This window comes from Peromyscus eremicus, chromosome 5 (genome assembly GCF_949786415.1).
Source record: "Peromyscus eremicus chromosome 5, PerEre_H2_v1, whole genome shotgun sequence".
Lineage (NCBI taxonomy): Eukaryota > Metazoa > Chordata > Mammalia > Rodentia > Cricetidae > Peromyscus > Peromyscus eremicus.
The window spans coordinates 70,647,428-70,667,143 of record NC_081420.1 but is presented as its reverse complement, the minus strand read 5'-3'; the positions used below and the strand labels follow the sequence as shown (position 1 = coordinate 70,667,143).

General features: G+C 42.9%; 1 protein-coding gene across 1 annotated transcript in view; it reads left to right on the top strand.

Moving 5' to 3' along the window:
• Positions 1–15,441, top strand: part of C5H10orf67 (chromosome 5 C10orf67 homolog) — a 120,895-nt gene extending 105,454 nt beyond the window's left edge. Inside the window, exon 17 of the mRNA XM_059263663.1 lies at positions 15,052–15,441. Coding sequence (XP_059119646.1) covers positions 15,052–15,128 — 77 coding nt within the window. The 3' untranslated portion in view covers positions 15,129–15,441. The remainder of the gene's footprint in view (positions 1–15,051) is intronic.
• The last annotated feature ends 4,275 nt before the right edge of the window (positions 15,442–19,716 follow it).

Genomic DNA, 19,716 nt, shown 5'->3' with positions numbered 1-19,716 from the left:
GAAATCTGGGGCAAGATGGGAGCTGGGGGCCAGCCTCTAAGTCTCAAGAAGAGGCTTGGGGCTCGGGCGGATGGGAGTGGGGGCAGGGCGTGGAGACTGCAGGGTCTGCCAGGGGTCTTGGAGAAGGGGATCCTTCCCAGTGGGGCTAGAAGGGAACTTGCCCAGTGATCAGAACCTGGGGCCAAGTTGGACAGGTCTTCCTGGGAGTGGCTGGTGCCCAGGGATGGGGTTGGGGGCAAGTTAGGGGACTCACCTGTGCTTCAGAAGGGAAGTCCGGGGCAAGATGGGAGCTGGGAGCTGGGGGCCGGCCTCTAAGTCTCAGGAAGAGGCTTGGGGCTCAGGCGGATGGGGTTGGGGGCAGGGCGTGGAGACTGCGGGATCTGCCAGGGGTCTTGGAGAAGGGGATCCTTCCGAGTGGGGCTAGAAGGGAACCTGCCCGGCGACCAGAACCTGGGGCCAAGTTGGGCAGGTCTTCCCGGGAGTGGCTGGTGCCCAGGGATGGGGTCGGGGGCAAGCTAGGGCACTCACCTGTGCTTCAGAAGGGAAGTCGGGGCAAGATGGGAGCTGAGGGCCGGCCTCTAAGTCTCAGGAAGAGGCTTGGGGCTCAGGTGGATGGACGTGGGGGCAGGGCGTGGAGACTGCAGGGTCTGCCAGGGGTCTTGGAAAAGGGGATCCTTCCCAGTGGGGCTAGAAGGGAACCTGCCCGGTGACCAGAACCTGGGGCCAAGTTGGACAGGTCTTACTGGGAGTGGCTGGTGCCCAGGGATGGTGTCGGGGGCAAGTTAGGGGACTCACCTCAAGGCCATCTTCTTGATGCAAACACAGAGATTTTAAAAATAAACTGATGACTAATTTTTATTTGGGAACTTATATTCTCTGTCTATTGAGCTTGCTGCCATTCTTTCTTTCCTCTGATCTGTTAATGTTGGAACTTGTTAAATTTTCTCATATGGAAACGTATTTGTATTTCTTGACTTTCGTATACATGTGTAACTTGAATTTTACAATATGCACTTATAAGATTTTTTCTTCTGAGTTTATACTCCACAATTTTCCCTGAAACTACCCTTAACCTAGTTTGGATATAAAGGTTAGACTGGGCTCATAGAAAGAATTGCTTTGTTATTCCTTTTAAAAATTAATTTATTTGTGTTCATGTTTGAAGCCAGTATCTAGTACTGTCCCCATACCGACCTCAAGCTCACCTCAGTCAGTCAAGTGCTGGGACTGCAAAGCGGGCACCTCCATGCCCAGCACATGCCTCTTCTTTAGACTTTTGAGGGGTAAAAAGATTATTACCTGTTGATTGGTGTTATATCAAATTTGTCAGTCAAATTGGACCACTAGTTTTTAGCAGTGTCTTGAAAAGGCCATCATGGTAATAGTTTTCCTAGATTGATAGTTTGTCTAGGCTTCCAAATACATTGTGATAAACTACATTATATTCTCCAGTGGTTTTACAGCCTCTGACTAGGTTCTTTCTCTGTTCTACATGCTGATTTATATTTTCATTTTATCCTTTTCCTCTCAATTCTACTAAAGCTAATTTCTGGTCTGACTCTGAAGTGCTCATTTTGGTTTATTGGTCGCTGTTGCTTAGATCATTAATGCATTTTCTATATTATTTCCATTTGTGTTGTTTCTCCAGCTTACTCATTGCATTTTTACTACATTTTAATAAATGTATGTGTGACTTTAAAACATGCTTTAGCTATATCCCATACATTTTGACATACAACACTTAATACTTGGATCTAAGTATTTTGTATTAGCTTGGTTTCCTCTTTAACATGTAGCTTTTTCTAAGCACTTTCTCAGAATTGCTTTATCTTGAATTGATAACATCTGGTTTCACTGTCTTTAAGTCAGAAATGTGGTAAAACTTTAATCCTTAGAAATTTATACATAACCCTTTCATGAAGAACTTTGTAAGTATTCCATGTGAATTCAAAAATAATCTGTACATTCTGTTTGTTGGAGGCAGAATTCTGTACCATCCTATTAGGTCATCTTGTTAATTTAGTAATATATATATTCTCTGATTTCTACTCTACTGTGCACTTAATATCTTGCTTTTCTAAAAGAGGAATCTAAAAATATCTCATCATGCCTGAGGTCTTGTCTGTTTTTCTAGGTAGTTCTGTACATTTTTGTCTTATTTAAGAATCTATCAAATTTGCCAAATTAATTATTTTTATTGGAGAATCATTGTGTGCACTGTTGCTCTATGACTCTTGCAGTTCTTTGATGTTTTAAATGATATTGTCTCATGTAGCTAATAAAACAGTAGCGTTCTTACTAATATTTGCATTGCAGGAGCTGAAATGTATAATCAGGTAAGAGTGCTTACCACACGAGCATAAAGACATGTGTTCAAATCCTTAGAACCCAAATTTAAAAAGCTGTGCATGGTCTCATGCACTTATAAGCCTAGAGCAAAAAGACAGGAGGATTGCTGGGGTTGACCAGCTACCAGTCGAGCTCCAGGTTCAGTGAGAGATCCTGTCTCAAGGTGGAGAGTGATGGAATAGGACGAATACCATCACCCGCTGGCCTCCATGAATTGGCACACATGCACACACACACACACACACACACACACACACACACACACACACACAAAATATAACAACACATGCACATACAAAAATATATTTGCACTGTGTCTTCTTTTCAATATTTTTACAATTTATTGTATTGCATTTTCTAATTTAACCAACTTACATTTGAATTTTTCTCTTCTTATCTCTAACACTTATGGCATGTATGTATGTATGTGTTCGTATGTAGGTGCATACGCACATTTGTGGCTGTGCATGTATATGTGGATTCCAAAAGACAATCTCAGGTGTTTTCCTCAGTGTCTTTAAAAAGCTTAGAAGTCAGCAAGCAGGCTAGGCAGACTGGACAGGGAGCTCAGATCCCCTTGTCCCTACTTCCTCAGGGCTGACATTACAAGAACGCACCACCGTGCCCAGTGTCTTACATGAGTTGATTGCATCCAACTCTTGTCCTCAGGCTCATAAGGCAAGTACTTCACCAACGAGCTGTCTTCCCAGCCCTCAGAACTACTTTCCAGTAGGTGAATGTTATGTTTAGAAGTGCAATTTTTTTATAGACGCGTGTAGATGGAAGTTTCTCAATCCCGCCAGGCCCCACAGTCGGGACAAATCTCTCCCACCTGCGGTCCTACAGCTGCTTATAAAATAATTACACAGAGGCTTATATTAGCTACAAACTATGTGGCCTATGGCTCTGGCTTATATTAACTAGCTCTTTCAACTTAATTCAACCCATTCCTATTAGTCTGTGTCTTGCCACGTGGCTTTGTGGCTTAGCGGTGCTTTCACATCTTGCTTCTTAGGTGGCTGGATTGCATCTCCCTCTCACTCTGCCTTTCTTCTCTCTCTGTCTCTCTGGGATTTCCCACCTGGCTGTAAGCTTTCTTGCCATAGGCCAAAACAGCTTTATTTATTAGCCAATGGGAGCAACCCGTATTCACAGCATACAGAAAGACATCCCACAGCAGACATGTACCTACTTCTATCATCTTACTTTTATATTTCCTGAAATTTATATTACTTCCTAGTGTGCTTTTCACTGTTTACTTTGAATTGACAACATTTTCTGTATTCTTTTCCCCACTTCTGCTTTTGAAAACTTGAGGCACTCTTTATTTTCTTTAAATATATACATTGGCATATGTGTATATTTTAATATATGTGCCTGCTGAAAGTGCCATTGCTTCAAAACCTGGTTTAGTGAGAGTCTAGTAATGGCAGAGTCTATGTTCATTTTTTAACTCATTATTGGTGGGAGTTTAACAAGATGTGAAATCCTAGGTTGACAATGTATTAGTTTCGTCTTGTTGCTATGACAAAATACCCCCCCCCAAAAAAAAAAAAGATGCAAACTTAAGGGACAAAGTGTTTATTTGGCTCACAGTTTGAGCATACAGTTCACCACAGCAAGGAAGTCAGGGAAGCCGGGGCTGAAGGGAGCTGAAGGAGAGAGGAGTGCTAACAGTGTTCGGCTCACTTCCGCTTTACTCAGTCCACACAATGGTATCAGCTCACTTCCGCTTGACTCAGTCCACACAATGGTATCACTGTGGGTAAGGCGGGGCCTCACACCTCAGTTCACCGAATCTCCAGTCAGTCTCAGGTGTGCTTGGAGGCGTATCTCCTATGCGACTCTAGATCCTTTCGTGTTGACAAGCAATACTAGCCATCACAGGCAGCTATTTTCTCTCCATACTTTGCCATTTTATCAGTACCTTTGAGCCACTGCACAGGGTTCTGGGAAGTTAGGTCGCAATTTGTCAGTAGTTTGTGGGCTTTCTCCACTTCTTTATGGTTTACTCATTATTCTCGGTGTTTATTACCTCTACAATCTATTCAGCTCTGTATTAGTTGCTGTCAGTATAGAGAATGGGGTTGAGATGAGATGATGTATGTGTTTGTTTACTTATAGAAAATTCTCAGCTGTTTTTCAAATATTGCTTTTTCAACATGCAACATACTCTAAGTTATTTTACCCTGAAACATCTCTCAATCTATTCTCCAGTCTCTAAATCCACATGATTTTTATGTTTCACTATTGTAAACATAGGTGTATGCTTCAATACCGTTTTCCAGTTTTCTAATTCTCTCTTCAGCTGTACCAATTTAAACCACGTTTCAGTCCCTAACTTTACTTTCATATTTCCAAGACATTTGATTTTCAATTGGCTTTTTGTTGTATCTATTCTTTCATATGCTGTCTTGTCATATTTCGGACATAATTTTGTTTTTGTTTTTAATGGGCAATATCAATTATCTCATTGAACATAAACACACATTTTAAGTCATTTTCAGGCTATTTCATTACCTTGAATTTATCTGCAGTGAATATAGTTCTGACAACTATTATCTTACTATTGTTTGTTTTGTATTATAAACCAGTGTTTATTTTGAAATTTTGGTTTGTAGTTATAAATGTTTCTCTCCACCTATTCCTCTCCAGCCTCCCTTCTGCTTTCTCTATCTTCCTCTATCTCCAATAGGGTCACATGGAGGCACTGGGGTGCTATAATTTAGATTTTGAAAGTCCCCCAAAGTCCACGTGTTAAAGGCCTATTGTGTATTGAGAAGTGAGACTAGACTTAGTGGGAGGTTTAGCTTTATTGGTGACATGTCCTTAGGGGACATTGTGGACCACTGGCCTCCAGCATTCTTAATCCACTCTGACTAGAAGGAGGGCCGCTTTGCTCCACTAGACATCCCTTTTCCTGACACTGCCACATCATCAAAGAGTAGGGTCAATGGATGATGGGGTGACTCTGAAACCATATTACAGAATAAGCTTACCTTCCTCCTTGGTGAGCTTCCTTGGGTATTGTGTAGTAAGTAACATACAGTGTTGTAAGAAAAAGCTTACAAACACAAGGGGTTTCACTACAGCATTAAGCTCCCTCCTTCACGCCAAAACAATTCTATATATTCAAATCAGTTTTCCTTACATTGTAGACCAAGGACACGTCATTTGATTTAAGCTTTATTTATACAGTCTGTCCTAAGGATGTTAATAGTCATAGTCATTATTGTCTTCTGCATCAAAATTATACCTTGAATATATGTTTTTAAAAGATTTTTTTAATGAACACTTCCAGGCTGGGAGCACAGGTTAGTATAAGATCATTTACCTTGTATGTGTTCAGTACTCAGTATCACAAAGACACACACATATATACAGAGAGAGAGAGAGAGAGAGAGAGAGAGAGAGAGAATACACACACACAATATACACACAAGAACACACACACAAACACACTCACAGACAAACACATATACACACACACACCCGTGCCTATTCACAATAAGTCTATTGCAGTTTTAAAGGACTTTGTGCCCATTCTGTCTGAAACATGATTCCTATTTCAGAAAAAGCATGTGTATGGGTTGAATTATGCCCAATCCTACCCCTCCACCAATACAAAACAACAACAAAACCCAATGAAACTCCAAACTTGTTTCTTGTGAATTGTATCTTCTTGGCTATAATAGGGTCTTCCAGGTATACTCAAGTTGAGATGAAGTTATTAGCTGGGCAGCAATGAAACAGGTACTTTTCTGCTTTTTCTAAAAGCTGCTGACCTCTCATTTGGGTCCATAGGCAACTAAAACAGATTGAAAGCATAACACATCTTCCTTTATTTGTGTCTGTCTTACTTTAGCTGAAGGCACAGAGTTAAGTCACTGCCCTTAACTTTCCCTCTTGAGTGACCTTTGGATCTAGGTACAGCGACGTTTCACGGTACAGAAAGAGTCCTGAAACCAATGACAATGATTATCAGTGAGGGCAAGGCTGCATCTTGGAGCAGAAGTAATCATCTAAGAACCTCTGCCTTATCCCTTCAAGCAATAATGACTTCTTTGGACCACATTGAAGTACTAGAGCTAAGACAGCATTCAAGGAGACTGCACCTTTATCGAGACTGCTTAACCATGTATTCTTCTTGCCCCTTGGCACACACTTTCCTCCATTTAAACATAAAGGTTGTGTCTATAACCTGAAGATAAACTTGGGGTCAATTGACCCCTTTACTTGTTCTTCCCAGTGTGGCCATATTGAATAAATCTCCTTCCTCTGTTTTTCCCAATTACCTGTCTCTTCAATTGGTATATAGGAGACAGCTGATAGAACCCAGCTTGTTGATGCTTCCAGTCTCTGGCTTTTACCCTAAAATCTCTGGTTATACCAAATCAGTATATCTGATGTCAGTATTAGAGAAAAACACTATATAAACACTCAGCACTCCCAGAAAAAGCACTGAGTTATGACAAATTAGGCTTAGGGAGAGGAGAGAAAGAAAAGAGAGAGTGGAGAAAGGGAAGAAAGGAAGGGGCAGGGAGAGAAAAAGAAATCAGAAGAGGGAGATTGGCATGATTCAACTGCAAGTAAGAAATGCATGGTTGGTAGCCATCATCAGCAGTAGTAGAGAGGCAAAGAGGGCATGCACCCAGTCTCAAAGGAAGCATGGCTTTCTGACTTCAGATGCTTGGGTTTTAGAATTACAGCCTATAGAACTATGAAAGAATACATTTCTATTAAGCCAACCAACTTGGGAAATATGGGGGTCTTAATAAGTATCCTTCACAGGTTCATGTATTGAGTATTTTGTACCCCATCTGGTGGCAGCTTGGGGAGGTTATAGAGCCTTTGGAAGGAGAAGCTCTATTGGAGAAAGTACATCACTGGGGGTGGGATGGGTCTTGAGGGTTTGTAGCCTCACCCCTTCCTTCCTGTGTTCCATCCCTCCCTTTCCTTCCTGTGTGCGGATAAAACTTTGATCAGCCAGCTGTCTATTCATGCCTTCCCCACCATGATGGACTCCATTCCTCTGGACTCATGAAACAAAATAAACTCTTCCTTAAGTTGCTCTTCTTAGAATATTTTATTGCAACAGAAAGGTGACGAAGACAGAAATTGGAACAGGGAAAGTAAAGTTACTGTGCAGAATCTGACATGTTAGTTTTAAGAGGAATGAGGAAGACTTTAGAAACAAAGAAGACTTTATAATGTTGGACCAGAAAACCATTGAATGTTCTGAGCTGAGCTTTCCTGGTCATTCTAGTAGGAGCCTGGAAGACTGTAATGCTGAGAGCTATGTGAACAGTGGAATTGTAGGGAAAAGGGGCTGGCTAAAGAAACCCACCCTGGCCGGGCGGTGGTGGCGCACGCCTTTAATCCCAGCACTCGGGAGGCAGAGCCAGGTGGATCTCTGTGAGTTCGAGGCCAGCCTGGACTACCAAGTGAGTTCCAGGAAAGGCGCAAAGCTACAGAGAAACCCTGTCTCGAAAAACCAAAAAAAAAAAAAAAAAAAAAAAAAGAAACCCACCCTGACCCTGGAGCCCAGAACTAGGGAAAGATGGCTCAGATCAGGGCAGAAAAAAAAACAGTTTGACTCAGTCAGATCAGAGCCATCTCTGCCCCTGGCCAACTGACTTGTGAAACCAACCAATCACAGAGAAGGGCAGTAAAACCCTGGGCCCCAAGTCAACCCCTGGTTGCCTCCACCCCCAAGACATCCTATGCAAGCTGTCCTGCCAGTTCAGCTTTTAAAAAGGCTGTTCTCTCCACCCTGGTAGAGGCAACTACTCTCCTGGACTCCTCCTTCCCAAATAAATCTCTTTCTCAAAAGAGTTTTGGGTGTGAAGATCTTCATTCACTGGCATAGAGAAGATCCTTGCTGAGACATCCCTCAGTAAACAAAACAAGGGAGAGCTGAAAGAGCAGAGCAAGGAGGAGCTGAACAGAAGATCTTTGCTGAGAGGACTCTCAGTGGACAGAGCAAGAGAGAGCTGAAAAAGTAACACTTTTCTCCGGAGCCTGAGGAGATTGCTACATTCCTGCAGGGGTTTTCCCTTTTGCAGAGTGAAGCAAAGGAAGCAACATCTTAGGCTGGAGAAGCAGAGCTCTGCTAGGAAGCCCCCTTAAGTGGAGGCTGAGCGAAGCTCAGCTGCAGTGGCTCTCCAGGAAAGGAACAGGATTACTATATCCTGCAGGGAGACCATCCCCCATCACACCAGGTATACCCTGACTTTCCGGAACAGTCAGGATACCTTTCCCTACTGAAGCAATTCCAAGCCTGACTTTCCCAAGAAGTCAGAAAAATTTCCCTTCCAGGGTTGGGCTGCTTCTTTGCAGTTTCAGCCATCAGAGCTGTGCTAAACAACTCCAGGTGTCCAGGACACCTTCGGGGCACAGCTGTTGTTCTGAGCAGCTAGAGGTATCCGGGACACCTCACCCTCCAGGGCTGAACTGTCTCCTTGCAGTTCAGCCATCAGAGCTGTCCTAAGCAGCTCAAGGTGTTGCCTGACTCCCCAGGTAGTCAGGACACCTTTGCCCAGAGTTGCAAAACTCACATTTTGGTGCGGAAATCTACGTTAGGTAGAATCTTGCTGGAGGAGTTAAATAACTGGGTGGGGGGCTGAAGCTTGCAGCCTCTCCTCACTTCTCTCTCTCTCTCTCTCTCTCTCTCTCTCTCTCTCTCTCTCTCTCTCTCTCTCTCTCTTCCCCTCTCTCTCTCTCCCTGTCTCCTCTCTCTTTCTGCTTCCTGTGTGTGAATGAAAATGTCATACCTTCCCCACCAAGATGGACTCTATCCCTCTGGAACCCTAAGCAAAAATGAACTCTTTCTTCCTTCAGTCACTTTTGTCAGAATGTATTACAACAACAGAAAAGTAACAGATACATGAAACAAACCCAGGATGACTCTATAACAATGTAAGACATCCGTGTTAGATAGATTATACTCTGCCAACCAAGGTGAGGGATCTAATATTTCCATTTTGCCTCACAAAGAGATAGTAAAGAGTCCCACCATTTGCTACCTGCCATGATGAAACCATTGCTTCTTGCTTGCTGAGAACACTACTGCTCCCCAGCTTCAAGACTTTCTTAAGCAATTAGAATTCAAAGGGAATAAGACTCCAACGTGAATGTATTTGCTGCATCCCTGGCAGTTAATACATTAACAAATGCTTGACAAAACTGGACTGCAGTGCCTGGGGAGTTGGCTCAGTTAGTAGTGCTTGCCTGGCAAGAATGAGCACCTCGATTTAATCCCATAACCCATGAAAAAGTGTTAGGCATTATGGCTTTCACTTGTCAACCCAGAGCTGGGGAAATGGAGATGGGAGGATCTCCAGACTCGCTGGCCAAACAGCTTACCCTACTTGGTGAGCTCCATAACAGACTCCTCTCAAAGTAGGTGGGTGACATTACTAAAAACAACACATGTATATACTTGTTTGCCTGTGTACCCACACACAAGGACACACACATACACACACACAAAAAAAAATGAGTCTTGAGGTTCTATTTGATACAGCAAGGTTATGCTCTCTTAGTATCCCTAACTGTCATCTCACTAAAGAGAGCATCCTTGGTGGATTCTTCCTGAAAATGTGACCAGGCACCCTTCCCTCCTTCTCTTGCATCAAGCTACTGCTCATTTCCTTTCTGTGGAAACCAACCTGGGAGAAATACCTGTTGTCTCCCGTCTCTTCAGCATGTACATGCATACAGACTCTGGACTGCCTATTATTCTCTGAACAGCCCTTGCTTTGAATTGAGCATCAGATGTCAGAGTCACCAAGGATTTCACTCTTTGGCTTCCCCACTCTCATACTTTGTTATTTCTTCTTTGGACCTTTAATAGATCTCTATGACTTTCAAGCTGAACAAGTTCTAGTTAAGCAGAAAGAGCTATTCACAGCCCCTGCCTCTCCCCCTGCATGAGCTATCCAGCTGGTCCCAGCAAATAATGTGCAGTTTTCTGCTATTTGGGGCAATGCTGGGCTTCTGGGCTTTTGTAGATGTCTTTACCCAAGTGGCTGGTCTTCTGCATGGCTGCTGAATTCATTACTATTCAGTTGACTATGAGCAGCCTCACTCAGGCAGTCTGCAGAGCTAATGAGCTACTCATCATCAAGTAGGCTAATTCAGGCTTGTTCAAGATGGACCTGGGGTTCTCAAGAACAGGTGAGAGTCAACTCCGTGTGAAAGGTTTGTTCAAATTGGCCTCACCCTTTGCTCTCTTGTCAGATCAGTCAAATAAGATTATGTGGCCAAGACTAAGGTTAATGTGGAGAGAACCACCAATGCTGTGGGTTCTCAGGGGCCACATTACCTTCTAGCTTTCACCTTCTCCTTGTCCATTCATTCATCCATTCCTTTATCCCACAGACTTTAGGAACATCTACTGTAATCAAAGCTGGTGGCTAGGCACTAAGGACACAGAGAATTTTCCAGGGCTTGGAATTTATACTCTGTGACAGTCATCAAGACCAGCACATTCAGTAGAAGTCAGGATTACAAAGGTCCCAGGAAGTAGGCTAGCATTCTCTGCATTCAGCATCATTTCCACAGAAGTTGCTTTCTGGTTACTCAGGATTGCTTATCAACATCCCTGGATACCTAGGATTGCCTATCAATAGCTTCTTCCCCATAAGAGCAACCCAGAACTGAAATACAGAAGGAAAAAGTCAAAGTTTTTAAGAATATATTTTTAACATTTTAACTAGGAGAAAACATCACGTTTGTTTGCTCATATATAGTTCAAACATATAATTATGTAATGACAGCATTTCCACTAAATATCTCAAAGTCAAAGGTAGGAGCCAGGTGGGAATGGCAATAATGTAATCCTAAGCCACCCCCCCCCCCCGCCATAGGAATGGCAACAATATAATGCTGAAGCCCCAAAACTGTTCACTTGTTTATAGAAATAGCTGCTTGTGACTTTGAATTCATACTTGCAAAAATTACATAGATCAAAAGTCCAATGAAAACCTTCTCAAAAGAACTCCTGGAAAGTTTCCATATTAAGGAGAGTCCTTGTTCTCTTCAATGAGGACAGATCACATTAGGAGCCTGGCCTCTCTTGGGGGGGAGGGGGTACAGAGTGGGGCTTCATTTTCTCACAAAAGGCGCAATGTGAAGCGCATCTGTGAACACTGCATAATTTGTTATGTTCTACAAAGAGGTGGGTTTTTGTTATCCACACACCAGAGCTGCTTGGCACTGCTTCCCCCATGATCTCTATTCAGGTCCTGCAAAGAAACCGGCCTTCAAGAAGTGAAAGGAAAGTAAATTTTTCTTTAAAAATTAGATACAGATTATCACTTCAAAATGCAGGAGGGAATTTTACAAGTGATGGTTTGTGGATTAGCTTTGCAATGGACATCCAGCCCTTTCTAAAAAAGCATACTAGCTGTGGTCAGCTGTGACAAATGTGGTTTATTACTCTCCGAACGGCACTGTGGCTACCCATCTAATGTAAATGAGGAATGTGGAGTGAACTTGAACTGCTTCTTGGACATGAATGACCAGAGAATTTATTTGATGAAACATTAAAGGCTAAATATGGTAACTGTCTCTTTGATGGTTTGGTATAATCAGTTCTTTCGTTCATTAACATATCTTTCATCATTTTGGTTATTACTCTTTTCTGGTAATTACATAGCAACCTAAATGAAAAGGCAAAGACAAAAAAAGTTTATGTACAATAATTCAAAAATAATAGCAACCTTATATTTTGTGGTAAATATTCATGTTTTTATGTAGTTAACTCTTTTAAAAAGTGTTTTCAAGTACAAGAAGGAATTAGCTTATAAAAATATGGATACATTCACTGTTGAATGTGCCACTCTGGATGAATTTTAAAATGTCTTCTGTTTTTTCAATAAGAAAAACAGGCTTCCTGACATGGACTTATTATTCACCAAACCATTTCCCTTCCTACTGATAACTGGGCAGCGTGAACTCTCACTGGGGGCATGTCCTCAGCAACCCTAACGACACTATGTAGGCAAGGTACCATGATATGGCAACATTTTCTCTCCTTACGTGTCTAGTCACATTTAAGATAGGAGATGCTTTATCCCCAATAACTAATGCTAATGTAGTGTGTATGTGTGTGTGTGTGTGTGTGTGTGTGTGTGTGTGTGGTGTTTAAATATTATCTTTTAAATCACCCACAGAAACTCTAAGAATAAATTATAAAATCATGTTTCATGTTACTAGTGACTCTTTAAATGAAATTTCGTATTGAAACTTTGTCATTAAAACAGAAAGGCCTTTTAGTTGTGTCCATACAAGCATAATAAATTGTATATGTTTGTGATACTGAATGACTCTTGCCCATATGCTCCACTGCAAAGCTACATGAATGAGGCATTTACCAAATCAGGCCCACCACATTAAACAGAAAAACAATCTTTATCCATGGTAACTTATCAGTTTCAATTAATCAACCTTAACAATGGAAATTCTGATGTGTTCAAGCAACTTGAAAGCAATAGGTCATCTCCAGGGCAGCCATGTTGTGTCTTTGTGCCTATGGTTTCAAACAAAGCAACATCTCCAATAAATAGACATACATATACATATGTGTGCATATATATACATACATATGGACAGTTCCAGCTATGCTGTGCAGTGCCAACAAAATTGCATGTGGACTGTATATGATTTCTTTTTATCATGGCAAATGTAATTGTCTGCCTTCGAGTATTACTTTTTGAGCTCTGCAAGTTTAAACAAAAGGAAAGAAATCTCCATTGGATGACTATCCTTTCAGTTTCTGTGCTGCTATGTGAATAGCATTGTGCAAACCATTCCAATGGTTTTGAAAAGGGGTAACCATTGGTTTGATTTGGTTACACGGTTTAGTAAAGAGCTCCCTCCCACTGCCTTAGGGTCTGTGAAAGGTCTGTGACCTGTTTAGAACTGCCAAGTGAAATGTCATGTCGCCCCTCCCAAATGGGAGTATCTGCATTCATTTGATCAGTATAAAAAATGATTGGGGATGGTGAGATCACTGCTTTTGAATTGCAATTTATAGCAGTTTACAAAAATGCACATTGTTGGAAAAGAAAACATGGAAGTGTTTCTTTCTAAATTGCATTACCTGTGAAATGTCATTAGTCTTTTAAGGATATTTACATCCCTTTTTTTTTTATTATTTGAGAGACCTGCATTGATTAAAGAAAATCAGAATTTCAGAATGTTGTGGGTTTTCTTAACTTACATTTTTGTCTTACTAGTAGAATTTAGGGGGAGGGGGAATGCGTCTGTGTTGGAGTTCTTAGGGTAAACAGGACTTCTTATCAGGCCCATTTACTAATCCCAGGACATAAGCTTTGCTAATGAGAAAAATCCCCAATTATCTTTCCCAGAAAGTAGGAGAGAATCATTGTGGGTAAATGCCTTGACTGCTGATTTCTAACAGAGAGGCTGAAATCTCTGGTTTGCTTGGCTCTCCCAGTTTCCATGATTCTGTCAACATCTTAAGTCTTCTCTATGAGGTGGTATCCATGGATGTGGATGTGCAGATTTATCCTCTTCTTCCACTCATAGTTTGACAAAATGTACTGGGTGTGACATAATGCGCTAATGAAAAGTTAGATAGGCTGTTCAAGTTCATAAACACTATTGCAGCTTCCTGGGGCTTCTGGGTGCAGACCCAGGTCCTTTTGATATTGTCCTCACAAATCTAGAGAGTTCCATCTTTGCATCCTCGAGTGTGCGATTCCTTTGAAGAAATCTTTGAGACAAAAAAGTTACCTTGGGAAAGGGCTTTAGGGCTCCCCTCCTTAGTAGGTGGCTAGAAAAAGAAAGCCCTCCCCCTTTTTTTCCAGAAAAGACTTGACCCACATAGACTCCGAAGCACTCCACTTTGAACCTCACCACTACTGAAAAGAGGTTGTCACGTTTTTCACGTTGAGCCTTGGAGTGACAGCCATGCTCTCTGTTCCCCTCTCCTATTGCCCAGTCTGGAAGTGTCCACATTGACACCTACCGGTGATCATAGGCTGAAAGTCTTTGTTGCCTCCTCCACACTCCTGGCTTTCACTGAGTTCAGTTCCAGACCTTTGTTCCCCTTCAAAGGCTGAAACATCACATCTCGTGTTGTGGCTTTCCTGTTTCAGACCCCCAGAGCTTGGCTCACAATTTACACACCAGGTGAACAAGGCAGAATCTAGCCTAGGGGAGGGAGTGGCATCTCCCAGTTTCCCTGCCTCAGTGGCCTTTCCTTAGTTTTCTTTCCTCACCGTTCCTAACTTTCTATCTCACACAGAGGGGGATTGGAGCGCAAATGTCTAATTACTTTAGGTAAATTTCAGTTCTGAATCTCTAGATCCAGAGAACTGTCTCACCTCCCTCACCCCGTTTTTCCATTCTTTTATAATGCCTCATAATTCTAAGCAGAAGAACTGGCCTCGGTCACAGACACCTAAGACTATCTATCTACAGCCTGTGGCTGCAGGAAAGCTGTCACTGAGGAAAATTTGGCTGGCACAGCCTATTTTGAAGCCCAAGGATGATCTGACCCCCTGGCCTACCTACCCCACAACTTAACCATCCTGGTGACTTAAGAAGCCCCCAGCTGGGCAAGGGCCATTTTAAAATACTGTGAATTACAGGGAGAGTGGGGGTCGGGTAGGGTGGAGAGCAGCTAGTAAAAGGAAAGTTCAAGTCTGTTCATCTTTTCCTCATTTCTAGCAAAGTCGTGGGCATCTCCGCAAGATTATTTGGAGAAAGATTTCATACCCCAGGACATGCCCAGGAGACCCACATGATTAAAGGCATAGCAATCTGGGCTCCGCAGAGCTGGCCTCAGATGAAGATGCTCCTCCTCATCTTGGCTGGCGTAAGACTTGCCCACCCTTGACAAGTGGTACTGTCTCCAAGACGTTTTTAAACTGGCCGTTCAGCTTCTCCTCATCACGTACAGGAAGCGAGCTCCAGACCTGTGCGTGCGCCTTTGCGCACTTTCTCAAGCCCTGCCGAAACCCTCCAGGGTGAAACTCTGGGGCTTCCTTTCTGGGATTCAGAGACCTGCCCCAGTGCCTAAGGGTGAGAAAGAATGGATATCAATAATAATAATAATAATAATAATAATAATAATAATAATAATAATAAAATAAAATTTGAGGCCTTAAACTTGTTTAACTCATCCTTCCCTCGTGCCCCACCCCCCATACATCCAGTCTCTTATGCAAAGCCAAATCAACCTGCTTCCCTCCCGCTGGACCCCGGTGAATGTGAACCCTGAAGAGGCAAGAGCGTTTTGCATTTCCTGTGGGGAGGTGCACTTTTCCTCTCATTTCCGCACAGGGCTCTGTGTCCTAAAGGCAAGGCATGATTCTTTAGTGAGGAAACTCTTTAGAGTTTTGCTTCTTGATAAGGATGAAGACCAAGATCAATGTCTAATCGCTCTGTCTGCAAGCCAGGTGCCACTTACTGCAGAGCCAAGGCTCCTTCTCTCCATGCGTAACGTTCAGCTTTGTACTTTCCATTGCCTGAACTTCAAGGCTGTCTGCCTTGTACCTGATCCTAGGCTCTGGGCAACAAATCTCTAAGGCTACTTATTAAGTCGCAAGCGATATATTTGGAGTAGCTGTCACATAAAGCTGGCATAGGCTGGTCCAAAAGAAAGCTGGAGAGGCGATTTATTTGTGCGTAAAAGGAACAAGATTTAATTGGAGAGAGACCTGTTTTTTGAAAGCTAGTGCATGGGATGGCATGGCGCCGTGGAGCATTATTCGAGCCTCATCTCCTATACACTATATACCACCGCCTCCAAAGAAGTGTTGCCCTAGAAACTTGTTTTAAATCTGCTGCTATATATCAACACCTTGTTTTAGCAGTCCTTGGCTGAATTACAGTTACACAGTTTGGCGCTTCTTTCAAATTTCCTCCCATCAGTTTGGCTAAAGAAAGGAATTTTTCTCCTTTAGAAATGAATTGGCTTAATTAGTAAGTAGATTAATGGCAATTGCTGGTGAGTTGGTTTCCAGCAGAGTTTCACCAGAGAGGGTTAATCGGAGTCAGGTCTGGAATCTTTCCCAGAACTGGCTGCCAGCCATTCCCACCAACCAATCAACCCTACAAGAAACGAAGGAGACCCCATAAAATTTAGATTCTCTGTGTCATTATCCTGGCCCAAAATTCCATGGAAGTGTCTCCTGTTCGGATGAGTAAGACCTTCCATTTCAGAATTTTACTGGACAGCCTTAACCTTTAAGAGTTATCTGGCTATCGAAGTGGAATTTCAAATGGCACAATAAGTGTCACCACAGATACTGAGTGAATTGGAAATGTCAGAGACTCTGGTCAACTTCGGATTTGGAGACCTTGCAGCCCCCTCCCAAGGCCAGTCCTAAATCTGTTACCCACCAGAATGCTTTCAAAAGTTTGTGCTGTATGCTTTGTAGCCTTTTCACTCATTTTTTCCATAGTGATAAAAAAATGCATTCATAGTTTAACTCGCAGCTGCATTAGTCTTGCAAAAAAAAAAAAATCCCTGCTGAGAAATGCATATAATAGGAAAAACAGATCGGCTGGACAGCAATGTAATTAATGCCAGAAAGGGCTGAGGCCGGTTTCATAGTTTGTCTTTTGAGGATATCAAGACCAGACCTGGTGAAAAATGACGCATGCTTTAGCATTTCAGAAAGCTGGCAACTGGCAGGGCTTTTCCTTTTTTCTTTGACTTTCTGCCGAGGAACAAAGAGGTCGGCAGAACTAGCTAGGTTGTAATGAGTTCTATGTCCCTGGCACATTAAGTGCATCATGGAAACATATTGTATCGAAATAGTTTGGAGGAGAATACTGGGGATGAAAGAGAATGGGTGCTTTGATCAGCTCCCTGGGGTCCTGAGCGCGCACAGACTGACTTGCAAGCAGTCATTCAGCTCCAGCTAGACACACTTACAACACCATTCAAAGAAATTTGCATATCTGTAATTTATCACATTGGTCCAGAACATTATTGCAAGGTAAATAAAAGTTAGTTGAATAAAAAAAAATCAATCATTGCAGATATAGAGGAAACTACGCAGCCGATCCCGAGACTAAAAACAGAAATAAGTATGTCCAGGAGCATGATGGTTTTGAGTTGGCTTTAATTTTTAGAGCAGCTTGAAAGCCACAGGTCATGTGCGCTCTGTCAAACAAACAACAACAAACCCCACAGGAGTGGCCACAATTTCTGTGCCTTTCTGCTTTAGAAGAGTGTATTTGTAGCTTCCCACTGGAATAAAATTAGAAAGTTGAACGTGATGTGTGTGGCTGTGAGAAGCCCCTAACACACATTAAAAATTAGTGCACACTGTGATGAGAGATAAGAGACGGTTTAATCTCCTCTGTATCTGCAAGGGGTAGGGTTAAATCTCATCTTTCCCGCTGTTAATCTCATTGCCAAAACCCTGTTTGCTGAATTTAACTCCAAACGATGAAGTATCCGGAGACCCAGTCAATAGGAAAGCTTGCTTTCCAATGTCCCATGAGAACAAGTGAAAATTTAACAGGCAGGCATTGTTCTGAGGTTTTAAACAACCCAGTTAAACAGCAAACAAGAATCTTCAACTTGACCTTGGAAAAGGCTGTATGCCTACAGATAATGTATCAAACAACTTGGGATGACAATGATATATTTCAAAGTATTGTCAGATGAAAAGATTGATAAATTTGCTGCTGCACAGAGAGAACTTGGAAACAGCAGCAACAGGCCATTTAACTCACCAACTCCGCCTCCTCCTGCTCCATCCCAACTGCCCCATCCCCACCCCTCCACCCCCAGCCAGCCTTGTGGCCAGCCAGCTCTGGAGAAGGGGGCCAGTAAATCAGCAATGTAATACTTCTTCAGGGGCACGGAAAAGCTGTGAACAGTACTTTTCATATTAAACGCAATATTTCTTTGCTTTCGTGGTGAACAAAAGTCATAGCAAGACGTCTTTGTGGCTCCTTCAGTCAAAGGCACATCTCTGGGTCCCCCCGCAGAAAGGTCAGTGTGGCTGTGTTTGGTCCACCGAGGGGGTGTTTTCACACTGAAAACCAGGCAGCTGTCCTTGTCACACCCTCACCATTGGGGAGCACGCACTAGCCATGGCTATTAGGCACATTCTACACCTGCAAAATATACCGATTTCCAAGACTTTTCAAGACACCCTCCCATTCTCAGGCCCCCCCCCCTCTGTCTACTAAACTTTGACAACACAATTCAAGCCCTGGATGAAAGCCCTGCAAGCTAGCGGGGCTTGGGGAGGGGCAGCTCCGCTCCTGCTTTAGGGTGTCTATTGAGCAGTCATTAAAGAAATGAGGCGTCAAGTATGTTTTCAGAAGTATGGAAAAACTTCCAAATAATTGCTGCGAGGAGTCACACATTGGCTATTGCCACAAACGCTAATTGTTGAGCCCCAATATTTAGCCGTATGCGCTTGGGCTCTTTGTCAGGTTGTGGCCAAGCGTCCTTCATTTGGAAGTGGCTCGGTTAAAAAAATTCTATTCTTATTTCAGATCAGTTAGTTGGATATGAATTTCTTCTGAATTCATCCAGAGCAAGTGCATGCCTAGTTTTGTTTTGTTTTTTTTTTAATGTCAAAGCTTGTTCAACTGGATTTCATAATAAAACTTCTAAAGACATCTCCTAGGTAGACTCATCAGCCCAGTAGGTTTCCAATGTCTTTCTTATATTCCAGCTATAGGCGACTAGATCTTGGGGGGACGACCTGGTATTCAATCATGAAAGAAGTCAAAGGGGAACCTACGCAGTCGCTGGAGAGAAACCGCAAAATATGAACAATTTTAAAATATCTTTAGGAGAGAGAATTTCCCCCACGGATCTGTCCTTCTAAGACAGAAGCGTGAACACAACGCTGGCTTTCTTTTCTCGGTGCTAACACACCAAAGATTTCTATCTGGCTGCGGAGGGTTGAGGGATGCGAGCTGGGGAAGTGAGGGAGTGGATTAGCTGGTGTCTCGCTAATCCGGATCTTTGTCTAATCTTGCTACCCAAAGTATAAAGAATTACATGAGGAGACCCTAGACGAAGCAAGGTACGGGTGCCCAGGACGCCTTGGATTGCTGGGACACAGGCAGGGGTGAAGTATTCTGGGTATCACGGGAGGAGGAGAGGGGTGCCTCTCATTAGGGGTGAACCCGAAAACCTGTCCTGGAAGCCGGGGGACCGCCACACAGCTTGACTCCCTCAAGCAAAGTGCCCGCGCCTCTCCAAAGCAATGCCAGCGCAACAGGTTGTTTGGAACTAATGCGGACACGCCAGGAAATCTGCTGGCATTGATCTGCGGGGATCATCCAGAGGCCAAGCCTCTCCGAGAAGCAACAGTAGACCCCCAAGAGTCCAAAAGTGGGGCCAGCAAGAAG